At 44.0% G+C, this 17124-nt stretch overlaps 1 protein-coding gene across 3 annotated transcripts in view; it reads left to right on the top strand.

Moving 5' to 3' along the window:
- Stk39 (serine/threonine kinase 39) overlaps positions 1-17124 on the top strand; it is a 273209-nt gene that overhangs the window by 74438 nt on the left and 181647 nt on the right. For all 3 annotated transcript variants that reach the window (XM_037204849.1, XM_028882013.2, XM_037204850.1), the window contains 3 exons: positions 4655-4763; positions 9396-9537; positions 10670-10725. In XM_037204849.1, the coding sequence (XP_037060744.1) occupies positions 4655-4763; positions 9396-9537; positions 10670-10725 (307 nt within the window). The remainder of the gene's footprint in view (positions 1-4654; positions 4764-9395; positions 9538-10669; positions 10726-17124) is intronic.

Raw genomic sequence — 17124 nt, 5'->3', positions numbered from 1 at the left:
AGGCTGGCCTCGAACTCACAGAGATCCACCTGCCTCTGCCTCCCGAGTGCTGGGATTAAAGGCGTGCGCCACCACCGCCCGGCTAAAGAGTGCATTTTTTTTTTTTTTTTTTTGGCTTTTTGAGACAGGGTTTCTCTGTGTAGTTTTAGTGCCTGTCCTGGATCTTACTCTGAAGACCAGGTTGGCCTCGAACTCAGAGATCTTTCTGGCTCTGCCTCCCAAGTGCTGGGATTAAAGGCGTGCGCCACCACCACCTGGCTTATTTTCAAATTCTTGGTTTCCTTTTTTTCCCCCCACTCTTTGCATGTGTATATATTGGACTTTTTTCTAAAGCACTTAGAGGCAGCTTATCAAGATTCAGAGAGTATAACAATGAACCGCACATTTAATAACTAGGAAACACAGATGGCAAAGATCTGGTGGCAGTAGTTAAGCTGGCTCCTGTCTTCCCATTGTCCCCATCTGTGTTTAGCTGAATGGCGGTCCTGCATCACAGGAAACTCCTTAAACCACCAGGGCTCACGGTTGTGTCACATGAACCTTCTCCAGGAACAGGTGAACAAGTTTCCAGGGTCAACTCTGTGCCTTTAAGGCTGAGCCAGGTGCTAACCCTTGCAGTGAGTAAGCAATATGGAGGCCTTCCACTGCAGACAGAGAACTGAGACACTGACCAGTAGGCACCCTGGGTTACTTTTTAGTATAATATTACATGCTAGACCTGCAAAAGGGGTGGATAAACCTCCCTTTGCTTTTCTCACACTGTTCCCAAGTAGAGAGTGGTAATAATCTCATTTTACAGGAAGGGAAAGTGAGGCTCAAAAAAGGTTGAATACCCTGCCGGGGTAGTCAGGGGGGTTAAAGGTAGAGCTAGGGAGCTGAGTGTGGGCAGGCTGACTTCAAAGCTGAGATCCTCCTGCCCCAATCAGCTCTGATCACAGGAATTGCATCAGTATGCCGGGAGGTGCAGTTCTTACAGTTTTTGGAGGATCAGATTCTTGCAGCTGTAGTTCCTCTTTGTATAGTACTATTTACAGGAAAAAAAAATTTTAAGGGGGAGACTAAAGATTGTATATCAATACAACACAACCCCTCATCAATACTACATTAGTTTTTCCATTTGGCACTGGGAGATTTCCCCCTCTAAATTCTCTGTAAACTTTATGCACATTTTTATGTTTCCCACCAAATTTAAGGGGCTTGTGTCAGGTTGGCAGTGTAGCTCAGTTGCTAGAGTGCTTGTCTAATGTACACACGAAAGGCCTCGTTTCCATTCCTACCACCGTCCCAAATGGCCCCAGCAGAGAGTTCTTGCTATGTCAGCTGCTTCAGGCTTGCCCTGTCTTAGGTTGGCTTTACTAACTTAGAAACTTGGCCTGTGATTGATGCATTCCAGTGAAGCTGCATCAGCAGATTTGAGCCCATACCATGGCCTGGTTTGCACTTGATGACACAGGGAAGTCCTTGCACTGACTCTGGGGAGCCACTGGGCTTGTCCGTAACTACGACTCTGGCACATGTGCTGCCTGAGTGTGACCTCTGTTCTCCATCCCTGTGGATGATTTTTGCTTTTTTCCTGTCCTAGTGAGGCCTAACCATTTGAATATTGCCATCTCCCCCCACCCTTCCATCTCTGCTCCCTGCTCTTCCCCTCAGTTTGGGCACCGCTAGGCAGCCTCTCTTCCTCCCTGGCCCTTGTAGCAGCCTTTGTATTTGTTCCTTCACCTTTGCTCTGCCTTGTGACACTTTGCTGACCTCCAAGCTCAGTTTGAAATTTTGCCACTCAAAGCTGGGTTCCTAGTGCCCCAGCATACGAATTGCTGGGAAGACTGCTAAAAGGTACTCTAGGCTTTGCCTCAGGATATCTCGTGGACCCTGGGCATTTCCACACTGCCCATGTGACCCAGTTAAGGGAATCAGAACTGGATCTTTCTGTAGGAAGAATTGGATACCAAGTTTTCATTATGTCAGTTTGTCCATCCTTGGGCATTAGTTACCTTTTGAGTAAAGAACAAATGACTGCTTTTTAATAAATGTCTTTCCTAATTATATGAATGAACTTACGGCATTGGGGAAAGCTTGGATACTTTAACTGATGGCATGGTTAGGAAGAAATTCAAATAGCAGCCTCACCACTGTTTTGAAAAGTAGACTTTCTTCCCTCCCTCCCCCCATCACCCCCTCCTTCCCTCTCTTCCTTGCTGATAATTATACATGTACTCTCAATAGATATATACCAGCTCTAAAGAGGGACTCATTTTGGAAAGAATATTTGATTCAGCAAATATAGTTTTCAAGTTTTTACTGTGTTATACATTGATAGAAAGGCAGCTAAACCAAATGCTAATATATAAATGAAGGTACAGATAGGCCTGTAGAGGACCTCTTTTCTTCTTGTAAGTGTATTCTTTCTCATTTTAGTGTCTTTGATAGTGCAGGAAACAACTGATAACTCCAGTGGCTGTGTTTTCATCATGCCTTAGGCTTATGAGGCCCCTGTTACATGGGGAAACTATGAGGCGACCCAGATTAGATAAGAGTATGGAGAAATATGAACCCCAAAACTAATCGGTGAATGACTGTGGTGCTGCATGGTAGAAGCATGTGTGGCTGTGAGGCACTACCCACCCGTTGTTTGGTCTGCCTTTATGCTGCTGGTGTGGTTGTATTGGTAGGAGCCTGATCTATGATGAGCTCTATCCAGTTTTTAGAATTCTGCAATCTATGCAGACACACACACACACTCACACACACACACACACACACACACACACACACACACACACACGAGGGGGGGAGGGAGGGAAATTGCTCTGCAATGTCAGAGCCCCTGATACTCTTGGTATATCTTGGTATAAGTGTGATGTCATGGCCACTTATGTGCAGAGGGCTAAAAATGGTAATTTTCTTCAAGGCAAAAACAATTTCCTTACTTGTGAACATTGGTTATGCATTGTGCATTTTGGTTGATAGTCTGAAAGATTGGTGATAGGAAGCCATGAAGGCATTCATTATTATGAGTGTATGGTGATAATCCCGAGTATTGTCTGCAGTCAAGATACTCTGTTTCCATGTTGTATCAATTGGATCCTACCTCATGCTTCAGGCTAAGTTGGGGAGGTATCCCATTGCCCATCACACGCTGTTGACTTGGAAAAGGGAGTGCTCAGGGATGTATTCAATTTTTCCTCTAGAAGCATTTCATGGCAAAAGAACCTGATATCAGAAATAGGTGACTTGGGACCTGAGGTCTCAGATCTTGGTCCAAGATCTTGTCAGACCTATATAAAATGAGCTGACTGGCTGAGGGGAATGAGGAAGGAAAAGGTCTGCATAGGATAAAAAGAAAATAGAGAAGTCAGTGAGTTTCTTAGGATCTTGCTCCAGGAAGAGCTTTAAATATGTGTAGGTATTAAGGTATGTGCCTATGTTACATGTTATTATATTTTGGCCAAGTTATTTGAGGTGCATAATATTTTTGGTAATTTGAGGATTAGATAATACTGGATATGTACACTAGCAGCCCAAACTGGAAAGTGCTAGTTGGGCAGCTGAGTTAACTGAAGTTAACTAGAAGTACATAACAGAATGTACATGTGGTTGAATGCCTAGATGCTCCGTTCTTTCATCATGAGTGTGGAGCAGCATGTGTGAGGCTGCTTTGGTGACCAAGGGCATGCTTTTGCCATTGGACAGCACTGTGAAATGAACAGGCACCTCGACTTGATGGGTCATGCACTTATGGTCATGGCTTTAAACACCAAAAGAAAACCCACTGTAGGAGCACTGCAGGAAAATGAGCTTCATTGAAGATTTTCACGTGTCTCATTGAAAAGCCTTGTCATTTTATATAATCACATAAACTTTGTTCTCTGTCCCAGTCTGGCCAACTGAACTGCACAGCACTGCTTTTCTGCTATTTTAGCTAAGTGGACGGTTAATGTACTGTAGGCATAGAGTCTGTCAACACTGCTCCAATGCCAGTATCTCTTTCAGAGTGAGACATTGTATCTGATGTTTCCCAAGCTTGTTTTACTTTGCCCACTCCCCGCCCCCCCTTTTTTTTCTGGAGGAATATTTACTGAGGCATAGTTTGTGAAGCGATAGGCTGGCATTTCCTCATTTAGCACACTGCGGCAACAGAGGCAGTTTTGTCGTCTCCTTTTGGATGTGGGTGGAGATGTGACCCACTAGAGTTGAAGGTGTTCAGGGAGACCCAGTTCTCCTTGTAGGCTGCCCAGGCTCATCTGTCTCTGATGAGGCCTTCTGTTCAGGCAAGCAGCCTTTAGTTCCGTGTTTCAGGGCTCCTGACTGGCAGCATGAGGGTCACCTGGGTAACACACTGGGCTGAAGCTCCTCTATCCTGTGATTGGCAAGAGAAATGCATACCTGAGCAGTCTGACCCAAGCATGCCTCTATCCACCTCCCGTGTGTCCTGCAGGGTCTTCTGAAAAGCTGCAGATCGTTCTCTGGGGACAATTTCCTCCTCACCCAGGTTTTGAGGGCCTTTTCTTCTTTGAGGAGGAGATTGCTGGGAGAACTGTAATTTCTTGGGGGCCATTGTATCAGTAGCCTGACAACCAAAGGGAGGGACGCAGGGCAGGCTGGCTACAGTTGTGTATCATGTCGTTCTTTCTTCTTCTTTTATTAATTACAGAAAGAAATTCAGGCCATGAGTCAGTGCAGCCACCCCAACGTAGTGACTTATTACACTTCCTTTGTGGTCAAAGATGAACTTTGGCTGGTCATGAAATTACTAAGCGGAGGTAAGTGAGTTTCATTGTTGCTTATTTTTGTTTTCCCTTGCTTTGTGGGAGTTATCATACTGAAGAAGAAGGATTTTAGTCCCTGGTTTGAAAGACCAATTTTTTTTTTTCTTTTTCGGTTTTCGAGACAGGGTTTCTCTGTGTAACAGCCCTGACTGTCCTCACTCTGTAGACCAAATTGGCTTTGAGCTCACAAAGATCCGCCTTCCTCTGCCTCCTGAGTGCTGGGATTAAAGGTATGTGCCGCCACCACCACCACCACCACCACCACCACCACCACCACCTGGCAAGGGGCCAAATTTCTTAATAATTCAAAGCCTTTTATAATTGGGTTTAATGTCCTAGAATTTCTGTGTCCCTTCCTCTATGTAGCAAGTGTCCCCACCTTCTGGGTTAGATGATTCTCGTTGCCCTAACTTCCATATGTTCTCAGAGACCTCCAGCCCTTCCCTGTCCTGTGCCTGGCTTCTGCCTTAGATGTCTCTCCTTTTCCCACACAATCCCATTCTCTCTGTAGCCACTGTTTATTCTTTTCAGAAACACTAGCCAGTGTATATGTGTGTGTGTGTGTGTGTGTGTGTGTGTGTGTGTGTGTGTGTGTGTGTGTGTTGCTAAGGATCAAACCCAGGACATGTCAGACAAGTCCTCTAGCACCAAGCTACATCTCAGTCCAGTCCTTCCTCTTTCAAGTCCTTTAAACACAGCTCAAGTCCTTACCGTGTTGCATCCTGTGATAAGGGAGGAGCGCTATGGACTCTTGAGCACTTGCATGGGGGCTGGTGTGGTGCAGTCTGAGTTTCTGCCCCCTGTTTTTTCAATGACACTGGTCAGTGCAGAAACTGTGGACGACTCCCTGAAGAGAAAACCACCCACTGAACTTGATTCATTGAACCTGACATCCCTGGGTACTTGCTACATTTTGTTACAGTTTACATGGAGAGAAGTGATGGACACTTCAATGGTGTTCAATGTTGATGCATCATTCTCACTTGCTTTTGGGAAGAGATTGCTCAAGTTAGTGATAATTTACTTTTGAAGGCTTTCTCACATCCATGATTTTACTTGAAAAACAAACAAACAAACAAACAAACAACCCTAACCCCTCAATATCAGCACCAGAGAGGGAATGAAAATGATAAACACTAACAACCTTGGGCACTTACTCTGTAGCTCCATCCTGTTCAAGACAGTTCACTTTCTTATCTCATTCCATCTCAGCATCCTCCATGTTTTCACCATCCCCATCCTGCAGAAACTGCCTTGAAGCTCACGGGACTTAGGCCATGTGGCCCAGGTCTCTAACTCTCAGGCACACTTAACTATTGGTACTAGAGGAAAACGCTGCTTTAAAAACTGTGCCACATTCCCGGTGTTCTCTCCATTTTCCAGTCCTGGACATCGAAGCTTAGAAAGCTTGTGTGGTTTCCTCAGGAGGCCTACATTCTCTCCATGCTGTCTTTCTCTGGTGGCACTCCTTGTATATGCTCTGAGCATGAAGGGTATCCTAGAGAGCCCAAACTAGTGTGGTTGGATCTTTAGACCAGATTTCAGCTAAGACTAAATTAGAAATGTATTTTAATTAATTGTTATTATTACTTTTTTTTATTTAAAGAAATCCTCTTGTATCAAGCAGAGGCCCATACATGAGATGCCAAGTCTCTGTAGTTGATTTGAGTGTACATGGGTGGATCTTCTAGACACATGTCTCTGCTCTCTTAGTCCTCCTCAGACCCGTTTTCTTAAGTAAGGTCTTTAGTTCGTAATGAAAAGGAGGAAGGAAAGGCAGAGGAATACCATAGAGCCACACTTAACACTGACCTCCACAGTGCTCTTCTTCCAATATCTCGAGTGCTGTGTCAATAAGATGATCTTAACCAGTTGAGGCTGAGAGTCTTAGGGGTTCTGCTACCTCTGAGAAAGCAGTGAGTTCTGGTGACCTGGACTCTGGAAGTCTCAGATGCTCTGTTGCAGTTAAAGAGTTCACCTCAGTTAGCCTTTCACTTTCCTGAACTTGAGAACATCCCCGGTTTCTTTTTTGAGGACTAGATAGAAAATGCATTGTCTGTTTGAAAGTCCAGTCTAGTCTCCAAACAGGGCTTTGAAAGGTAAGATAATAGGTTTCCAGCAAGCTTACACGGGAAAGGGAAATGTAGCCAGATAAAGAGTCTTGTTCATTTTCTTTCAGAAGGCTAGAAATTTGTATCTGCTGGGTAGGTCATATACTTTTAAGAATGAAGCAAGTGATGTTTAGCGTACTTATTTTTTCTAAATGACCCGAAAGTCTAAGAGTTGATACATAGACAGATGCAGTCTCCTCTCTGCGGAGGGAAATTTGCATTTATTTTTCTTCTATATTGTTTGACCACATTGAACCTCCTAATGAGGGGTGGGCAGGCAGCTAGTTTGGTGCAATAACAACTGTACCAATCCTCTTAGTTAATCATAAAGAGCCTAGAGCCAAACTCAGGTCCTGAGGTAAGCCATTTGTTAACTCTTCAGAAATGTTGAATCTCCAGGTAATTATAGCTTTAAAAATGATCCAGAGGTGTAGAATATTAATTACTATGTGTTGAAACATGAATTCATCATGCCTAGGATACCAATCTCTATATAGTAACAAAGCACTTATGGATTTATTTATTTATTAGAAAATCCTGTGTATAAAGCATAAAATGAAAATCAAAGTTGCTGAGGGTCTCACAAAGGAATCTTGGGGTTATGGGCAGTGGTGTGGAGGTGCCATGCTGGGCAGGGTGTGGAGGTGCCATGCTGGGCAGGGTGTGGAGGTGCCATGCTGGGCAGGGTGTGGAGGCGCCTTGCTTGCCCTGCCTCCCACCTTTGACGTAGGTGATAGGAAGGGCTGCCACTCTTTCCTCTTGGTTCTCTGCTGTCTTTCCTCTCCCCCTGAACAATGTTTGGTTCTTGACTTTACTTGTTTACTCCTTTAAAAAATATGTCTTCATACCTTGTGGTAGATATATTTATTTTATTATTACTTTAAAAACTGTGATGTCCAAGTTGTTTCTGAACTCCTGGACTCAAGACCTCCTTCCATTGCACCCTCCTGAGCACCTGGAGACCATGCCTAGTTTTTAAATCTTAGTTATTATTATTATGATTATTATTGCATGTGTGTGTGTGTGTGTGTGTGTGTGTGTGTGTGTGTGTGTGTGTTGCCCTTAGCACAGACATGCATGTGGAGGTCAGAAGACCTTGCAGTGATCACATCTTTCTTTCTAGCACGTGAGTCCCGATGAACAAAATGAGGTGGTCAGGCTTGGTAGCAAGTGCCCTTACTGTCACGATAGCTCACTACCCCTCATCCCCAGTACGCTTTGACATTTTAAAAAAATGTGCTAGGGGTCCGTCATTGGCCCTTTGTAGTAATCAAGATTCTCTAGGAGAACAGAAATATTGGGGGATGGTGTATGTTTTAAACACATATGTGTAATTACGAAAGGAACATTGGTTTAAACGATGGGAGACTGAATGGTCCACCGATGGCTCTCCGTACAGGGAGAGGTGGAGGACCTGGCAGCTGGTCAGCCCATGAAACCAGAAGCCTTAGACACCGGGGGCCGTGGATACAGCCTCCTTCTGAGGTTGGAGACCTGGAGGCTCCATGCTGAGTCACTGATGCCCGTCTACACTGAAAGGCTGGTGTCTGTGGGGGCAGCAGCTGCATTAGAGCTACCCACCCAGCCAGCGGATCTTACACATGTTAGCGGCTTCTCTCTTTTCCACATTCAGTCTATCTGGGACCCCAGCCTATTTGATGATCCTGCCCGTAACCGGGGCAGGCAGGTCTTTGTCCCTAAGTTACTGCTCTGGAAATGCCCACACAGATACAGCAGAAGTGCACTTTACTCACTCTTAGGAGTTTCTCAAGACGGTGAGTTCGATAATGAGTTTTAGTCACCACAGCCTTGTGCTCACAGAGCTAATCACTGGCCTCTGATTCCTGGGTGCCCTCACCCTTTCTCTCAGCTTTATTATTATTACCATTTGTGTGTATGTGGGTGCCTGCAGAGGCCAGGGAGGGCATTGGTTCCCGTGGAGGAGCTGGAGTTAAAGGCGGTTGTGAGCCATCCAATAATGGTGGCAGTGGGAACTGAACCAGGGTCCTCTGGAAAAGCAGCAGTCAGTCTTCAGTGCTGAGCCATCCCAGCAGAGCTCTCCTTCCTGACTCTTGACAAGAATTTTTCTCACCTTCACACTGAAAGTGTAAATTGCCAACTTATTAATAGACACAGTGTGTCTAGGCTTAGGCGTGGCCTTTGATTCTTTTTATGCCTTGGGAGTATGAGATTGGGTAGACAGAGTCTATTTTTGATGGTCCTATCTAGTGTTGTAATAGTAGAGGGTTCTTCATGTAAGAAGGAATGGAGATGTTTATAAAAAAAAAATCCTCCCACCGGATGGTGGTGGCGCATGCCTTTAATCCTAGCACTCGGGAGGCAGAGGCAGACAGATCTCTGTGAGTTCAAGGCCCGCCTGGGACAAAGTGAGTTCTAGGAAAAGCACAAAGCTACACAGAGAAACCCTGTCTCGAAAAACCAAACCAAACCAAACAAACAAACAAACAAACAAAAAAAAAAATCCAGTCCTCCCAAATTCTGTCTGTTCACTCAGGTTCCATGTTGGATATCATCAAATACATCGTCAATCGAGGAGAGCACAAGAATGGAGTTCTGGAAGAGGCAATAATCGCAACAATTCTTAAGGAAGTTTTGGAAGGTTTAGACTATCTGCACAGAAACGGCCAGATCCACAGGTAGGATTTCTTCTGTACAGTCTGCTCTTCATAATGTATAGCTCTAGTTTTTAGAGAATTTCAAGGAAGTGTTTCCTACAGGTGAGCTTTTGTATTATGCAAAAGTTAACACTTAAAAACAAAACAGACCTCCAAAGAATCAACTTGGATGCATTTCCTTGGTATCCCTGAGGGGGGTTTATGTGGTTAAATTGAAGCAGAGCAAATGTAGTAAGTGCTGTGTGGGCTCATTAAGGAATTAGTTAACATAATTACTCCTGAAGTGAACTTGCTTGAACTGGATGGCATCTCCCTCTTCCTAAGAACGGCAAGACTGTTACATTTTATGTGAACAGTTTGGGACCTGGGGGTGGGGGAGGGAAGAGGCAGCCCTGACTTCTTCTGTAATACAGACTGCTAAGCTTTGAAGCGGAGGAGCTGGCGGAATGGGAGTGCCCAAGGTTTTGAAAGCAACAGTGTTACTCTGACTCCTAGGAACGTTACAAATAGACAACCACTTACCCTAAAACTAATAACACCGTTCAAGGTGGAGCCGTGAGAGAGCTATGTATTTGATGATCTGTACCATATTTTTTAATACTTGTTTCTTAATTATCACTTCCTTTAAATATTAAAATTGCTCCACAGAGCTTCATATAGTGAAGAAATATCACATAGAATATTATAATTAACATTTAGCCTTGGTATGGCCCCATAGGAGAGACTGATCAAATTCATTTTAAGTGGGCTGTGTGACTGTTTGGAACTGTGCCACAGGCAACTCTGAAGTACAAGTGGAATACTGAAATAGGATTTATTTCTTGATAAATATAGCAGTCTTGTGCCTTTAGGGTTAATCACCAACTCTGAAACATAAGATAGTCTCCTCAGTAGTGATTTAATTAAATGAAGATAATGGCTTCACATAAATCATTTGTTATTAAAACCCTAACTGTGCCTTGGGAGCAAAGTATAAAATGACAGTGTGCACTTACAACTTTTAAAATCTGCGATGTGACTTTCATGTCACAATATAATGATTGTGTCGGCCGTGGGCATGTGTGCTGAGTGTTAAAATCTGGAATGAGTCAGTGTAATATATAATCCATGCTTTATAATTCTCTGCTTTGTTTGTTTTTTTTCCCCCTAACAGGGATTTGAAGGCTGGTAATATTCTTCTGGGTGAGGATGGTTCAGTACAGATAGCGGGTAAGCTGTTAAAGATGAAGGTCTTTCTATTCACAGGACTGTTACATTGTAAGGAATGGAGGGTGGCTTCCACAGACTAGTTACATTTTTTAAGAGAGTCTGGGCTGCTCTGCTATAACGGACCTGCCCTTACAGAATGCTGGGACTGGAGCCGGATGTGTTTTGTCCAATTCTCTTGATAAATAATGCGATTTGAACACAGAACCTTTTTTTATCACGATCTGATTATCAGTTTCTACTTGAATAGCTTTCTCTACTTTTTAGATTGAATAAACGTATTTATATATCTGCCAGAAAAATCATTTGGAAAATTGGTTTTGATTGAGTTTGAAAATTTAAAACATTATGTACATTAGTTAAGAAACCTTTTATTTCTGTAGGCAATCGAGTAAGCACATCTGGTGAACATGTCCCATGCTTGGCTCCTGTCATTTTGTTGTTTTGAGTTATCAGAGTACCCCAAGAGCCTTGGCATAGAAGGTAGCCACATCCATATTTTCTCTTGTTTTGTCCCAGGTCCTTGCAGATCAGCCCCAGCCACCCTTTCAGCCATCGCCATCTCTCTGTGGCACTGGTTTTGGCTGGATAGTTCTTTCCTGTAGTGCACTGTTGCTGCCATTTCTGAGTGTTCAGCCTTTTGTCTTCCAGTAACGAAATATTATTAGCAGCCATTGCTAGTACTATCCTGGGTGAAAATCATTGACATGGCTTCTGTTATTAAGAGTGTTGAAGTTTGTCTCATGCTGGCGAATCAGCTTAATTGGCTTCATTTTGAATTATAGAAAGAATCGTGTGTGTTGGCATAGATCTAGGCTTTGAGCATACCGAATTATTGAACCAAAATCGACCATAGCACTTTATTCTAAACAAAAGGGGGAGGATTGAGGGGGGAAGACTGGGGCGTGGGAGGAGGGAATCCATGTCTGATATGTAAAATTAAATTAATTATAAAATAAAAAAAGAGCTAAAAAAAAAAAAAAAAAAGTCTGTTTCCAGATAAACCTGAAGAGTTAGTTATTAGAAAGCAGAGAATCCAGGATCTCTAGAGATGGCTCAGAGATTAAGAGCACTGGCTGCTCTTGCAGAGGACACAGGTTTGGTTTCCAGCAGCCACATGGTGGCTCAAATACATCTATAACTGTAGCTCCAGGGATCCCAATGCTTTCTTCTGCCCTCTGTGGGCTCCATGCACACATGTGTACAGATATACATTCGGGCAAAACATTCACATACATAAAATAAAATAAATAAATGAATTCAAAAGAATTACAAAAGAATTAGAGGAGCTCAGTAGAAAACCAACTCTAACACGGAGGCTAGGCTTTTAAATTTGGGGGTGCTGGAGTCAAATGTGAGGCCTTGTGAGTACTAAGCAGATGCTTTACCGTTGAGCTCCATCCTCAGCCTTAAGGCTGCCCCATGGCCATCTCTGTGGACCCTAAGGTGAGACGCTGGAGAGTGGAGTAAGCAGGCTGCACTGCAGGACCTTGGCCTCTATATTTTCATATGTAAAGAGCAACTTTTAATTCCTCTTTTGAAGGGGAAAAGACATTGGAAGATGCAAAGGAAGTTTTTGTTTTTCAAATCCCACGTGTTTTCCCTTAGAGAAGGGATAATGGAAGTGATTATCTCGGAGAAGGTAGATTTGGTCAACTATAGTTGGTTTAAGGCATCGGAAGCAACTTTGTGTGTTGCTTTAAGGCCAGAGGCTTTGGGGTCCTGATTGACAGACATCCACTGTGTGTCTTACTTAGGCCATGTTGTTGCGTCTTTTAGCCTCACTTTCCCCATATGAGACAGGGTGAGGATGCTTGCTGTGCAGACTGTTTTCCTCTGTAGCCACTGCACCTTCAGACCCAGGTTTTGGGGACTGGAGAGATGGGTCAGTGGTTAAGAGCTCTGGATGCTCTCCTAGAGGACTGCTGTTTGATTCCTAGCACCTGCATGGTGACTTCCAGCTATGGGGTCTAATGCCCTCTTCTGGCCTCCGTGGGCACCAGGCACACATAGACATACATGCAAGCAAAATACTCATACACATAAAGTGAAATAATAACAATAAAAAGACTGACTCAGGTGTATATGAGTTCAGTAGACTCTGGGAACCGCACAGTGTTCTGTGGGGACAAAGGGGCCATTTGATGGCTGTTTTTTTTTTTTTTTTCCCATGTAAATGCTTCTGTTAAAACTGTCTGAAAGGATTCTAGAAAATAGGGACTAGCATCTTTATGACTCCAAAGAATGAATGAATGAATTAATTAATTTTAAACTTTGTGTGTGTGTGTGTTCACGGCACTATATATACACACATATACGTGTGGAAGTCAGAGGACAGCTGGGTGGAGTTGGTTCTCTCCTTCCACCTTTACAGGATTTCTGGAGATCCAGTTTGGGATGCCAGGTTTGCAGGGCACACAGCTTTACTCATGGAAGCATCTTGCTGGCCCTGATACACATTTCCTTTCATTGTAAAGAGATATATTTGTACAGAAATTTTTCATTCATAATTTACATTGCCTGTTGATAGTGTTCAAATTATGTAAGTTTCTTGTCCCATTAAACATGAACCCCCCTGCATGTAGTGTTGTTTATATATATACACACACACACACATACACACTATATATTATTACATATATATGAACATACATACATACATGTTTATATATATATATGAAATGCTTAGAACAGCCAATAAGGTGGACAGTGGACAAAAACAGTCTAATGAGCACATGGGCAATTGGAGTTTATATAAAGGAAAAAAATGCTCAGTGTCACAACTAGAGAAATTCAGCTTAAAACAATATTGAGATACTTATACCACAAAGCCAAAGGTTAATCCATTGTTGGTAGCAGTACAAAAAGTTACGTCCACCGTGGAGAGGAATCTGGTACAAGTGCAGATTATCTTTGTCTCTACAACCAAGCGAGGTGCGAGGCGGCTGATAGGAGCCACTCCCACACATCTCTGCACATCTCTGTCCTGCTCCGCCATCAGTGACCCCATGTTGACTGCTTCTGGTCAGCCATGGTGGGGTGTGCGCATCTCTGGAGTCTATCAGCACAATTATGGCTCTGCTAGGAATCTGCCCTCCAGCTATTCCCATGTGTGTTTGGAATGTTAGAGGCCTTTGTTTATTTGTTGGAGATTTTTTTGGAAGAGGAGTGTAGCCTAAGCTTGAACTTGTGGCACTCCGGCTGCCCCTGCCTCCCAAGTACTGGGATTACAGGCGTGTACCACTGTGCCCAGATAATCGGATGGAGTATTTGTGAAAGCAAAATATGGGATGCAATCTGGTGTCTTAAATATAGTATACACAGTATATCCATAATATGGAATACCTATTCACTCAAAAGGAGAAGGAAAAACTCAGTATTGGTTAAGTGAGTAAATCAAGGTGACAGACAATATTGCCTTTTGTGAAGGAAGTGGGGAAAACTGAGAGGATCGCTCTGACTTTGTGCATAGATACAAGGAATTTAGTCACCCAGGAGCTAGACTATTCATATTACCCTTTTAACACTTGAAGTTTGAACCATATAAGGTGTGGCTGACCTTATAAAACCAATGCAGTGGTTTAGGAAACTTGATAATATTCTGCCAATAAAGTGAAACATTTTCAGTCACGTGTGTGTGTGTGTGTGTGTGTGTGTGTGTGTGTGTGTGTGTGTGTCCTTGGGTTTAGTTCCTCAGGCACTGTCCACTTCAGTTTGTTGGTTTGGTTTTTTGACAAGAATTCTCATTTGCCTGGCATTCACCAAGTATGCTAGGCTGGTTGGCCAGTAAACCTCAGGAAGCCGCCTTTCCCTGCCTCCTATGCGCTGGGGTTATGAGCAGTGTGTCTAGCACACTTGCCTTTTAAACCTGGGTTCTAGGATCGAACTCAGGTCCTCATACTTGTGCGGCAGGCATTTTTACCAACTAAACTTGAGCCCCCATTATCAGAGTTTATTGTTTGTTTGTTTGTTTTTGTTTTTCGAGACAGGGTTTCTCTGTGTAGCTTTGTGCCTTTTCCTGGAACTCACTTGGTAGCCCAGGCTGGCCTCGAACTCACAGAGATCTGCCTGCCTCTGCCTCCCGAGTGCTGGGATTAAAGGCGTGTGCCACCACTGCCTGGCTTCAGAGTTTTTATTATAAAAAGTTTCAAATGTCCGCAGTGGTGGGAATGAGCCTTCTTGCATGCTTCGCTTAGCTCCAGTACTTCTTGGCTTCCACTGTTCATTCTCTGTCTATCCTTTCTCCCTCTGCTGTGGGGCCTTTTATTCTTTCTGTGGAATTTTGTTCTTCGGGCATCTGAGTTAGCAGCTTCTGTATGTGCACTTTTGTCAGCCCTTAGGGAGGGTGTTGTTCCTGGGGGCAATCTGGAAAACTGCTTTAGTTCGGGAAGTGACAGGCAAAATAAATGTGGCCCCTAAACCTGAAACTACCCTGCCCCAAGCAGTCTCCTTGTTGAGTGAGGACTATCAGCTGGTCGAAATTCCCAGGCCATCACTCAGTAGCTCTGTGAGGTTGGATAAGTTATCAAGCCTCATTGAGAGTCATTTCCTTTAAAAGGGATTAAACGATATTGCCTTTAACAGTGCGGGCATGCGGGAGGTACCCTAGAGCTGTCAGGAGATGCTGCTCTGCGGCTGTTGCTATGGTTATTGGTGTTACTGCCATTCCTAGCATTACTGCCACCAGCAGGACCACACTTGCCCTGTCTGGAGGTCATGTAGACCTCAGATTTGTCTTGCAGGAGATATGGCTGTGCCAGAATTTATGAGCTCCAAGAAGGTAAGCTTGCCTCGTATAGAATTTGGAAGAAAACCGGTCATTAATCTTTAGTTAACGCTGATAGGGAAGTACAAGTAACTTTCTTTGTTTGGGAATGAAACAATCCCCTCAACGTGAGGGTCAAAATAGCAGTCAGTTGCCTTTGAAATGCAAAGACAGGTCAACTCCTGCTTTATTCTGCTACTTGGTACCCTGCCAGTCACCCCATCTCATTATTCTTGTCAGATTAATGATCTGAGCTTTTTCCTGGGTGTCTGGAACACACTGTCCTTTTCTTTCTCTCACTTGGGATCCTCTGAGGTGAGGTTCCTTGCACTTTTTTTTTTCTGTCTCAGACCTTAAGGTTCCTCTTTCCCTACCATGAGGGGAGTGCTGTGGCTCTGGGGGCCCTGGCTTCATGAGAACCCCCTGCAGAAAGATCCTGCATTTGGCCTGACGATCAGCTGGGTCAGGGTGTGAAGGGCTGTGGCTAGGGTGTGCCTGTCACATAGTGAGGACTTTGTATTACTGTCCTTCCTTATTTCCTGCTGTGCTTCTCACATAGTGACTTCAGGAGCTGGACTGTCCTATCCTGAATTCCTAGTGTGATTCAATAGACATTTAAATCAGCAATTCCTACACCTTTGGAGCTACAGCTTTCTAGAATTCACCCTAAATTTCCTCCCCGTTTTCTGAACTGAGTGCAGGGCTGCATTTGTATAGAATTTAAAGTGTCATTTTAAAAATTTGAGGTATAAGGTAAGGCTGTTGTTTTAAAAAGCATTTCCTGTGCTGCCCGGGTGCAGGGTGCTGCCACTGCTGTTCCCATTCCATAGCAGGTCGCTGTACCCTGTGAGGCACTTGTCACTAGCTCAACAAAAACCAGGACCTTGGGACCTCAGAACTGGGCTGTGGGTTCTTGGCCATCACCTTGGTGTGGCTGTGAGGGAGGTGGGTGGGTCAGAGGGACGAAAGCAGAGACGCACAGAACAGTGTGTGTTTGCAAAGTTCTATAGCTATCTGCTGTTCTGTTTGAACAACAGTGATTGCTTGTACACAGACTGCTCTTGTCCATTTTCCTTTGTGAGCCCATGCATCCTAAGAATGCATCTTGAAAGAAAAGTTAGCAGAGGAGCTTAATTCTTACTTATTTTTTCAAATATATTATGTATCCTATATCTTTTACGCAAAGAAGCCACTCATTTTATCATGTAGGTAAACCCCCTTTTCAGAACTCTTTGTTACCCAAGGGATGATCAGGGGCCGGGCTAGGTCATGGAAACCCTGGCTTTATGATATACCCTGAAAAGTATGGTTAATAGACTTCCACATTTGGTTCTGCTTACCGTGGTGCAGATCCTTGGAGAGCACAGGGTATATCCACTGACTTGGGGTGTAAGATCAGTAACCAATGTGTACTGTGTGTTTCCTGTGTGTGGGGCCAGCTCTTGGGCACTAACTGTACTCAGGACACACTAGCCTCCTCAAAGACCATGGCGAAGGATGTCATGGTTCATGTTATAGGCCAGAAGCAAAGACTGAGAAAGGGAAGCAGTTGGGCCAAACGTAGTGAGTGCTGGAGCCCAGCTTCAGAGTCTGGCCTTCTGACTCTAGAGCTTGTCACTCCCCCACCTGTGGGATTT

The sequence above is a fragment of the Peromyscus leucopus genome, chromosome 4 (assembly GCF_004664715.2).
Source record: "Peromyscus leucopus breed LL Stock chromosome 4, UCI_PerLeu_2.1, whole genome shotgun sequence".
NCBI lineage: Eukaryota > Metazoa > Chordata > Mammalia > Rodentia > Cricetidae > Peromyscus > Peromyscus leucopus.
This window is presented reverse-complemented; position numbering and strand designations above follow the sequence as displayed.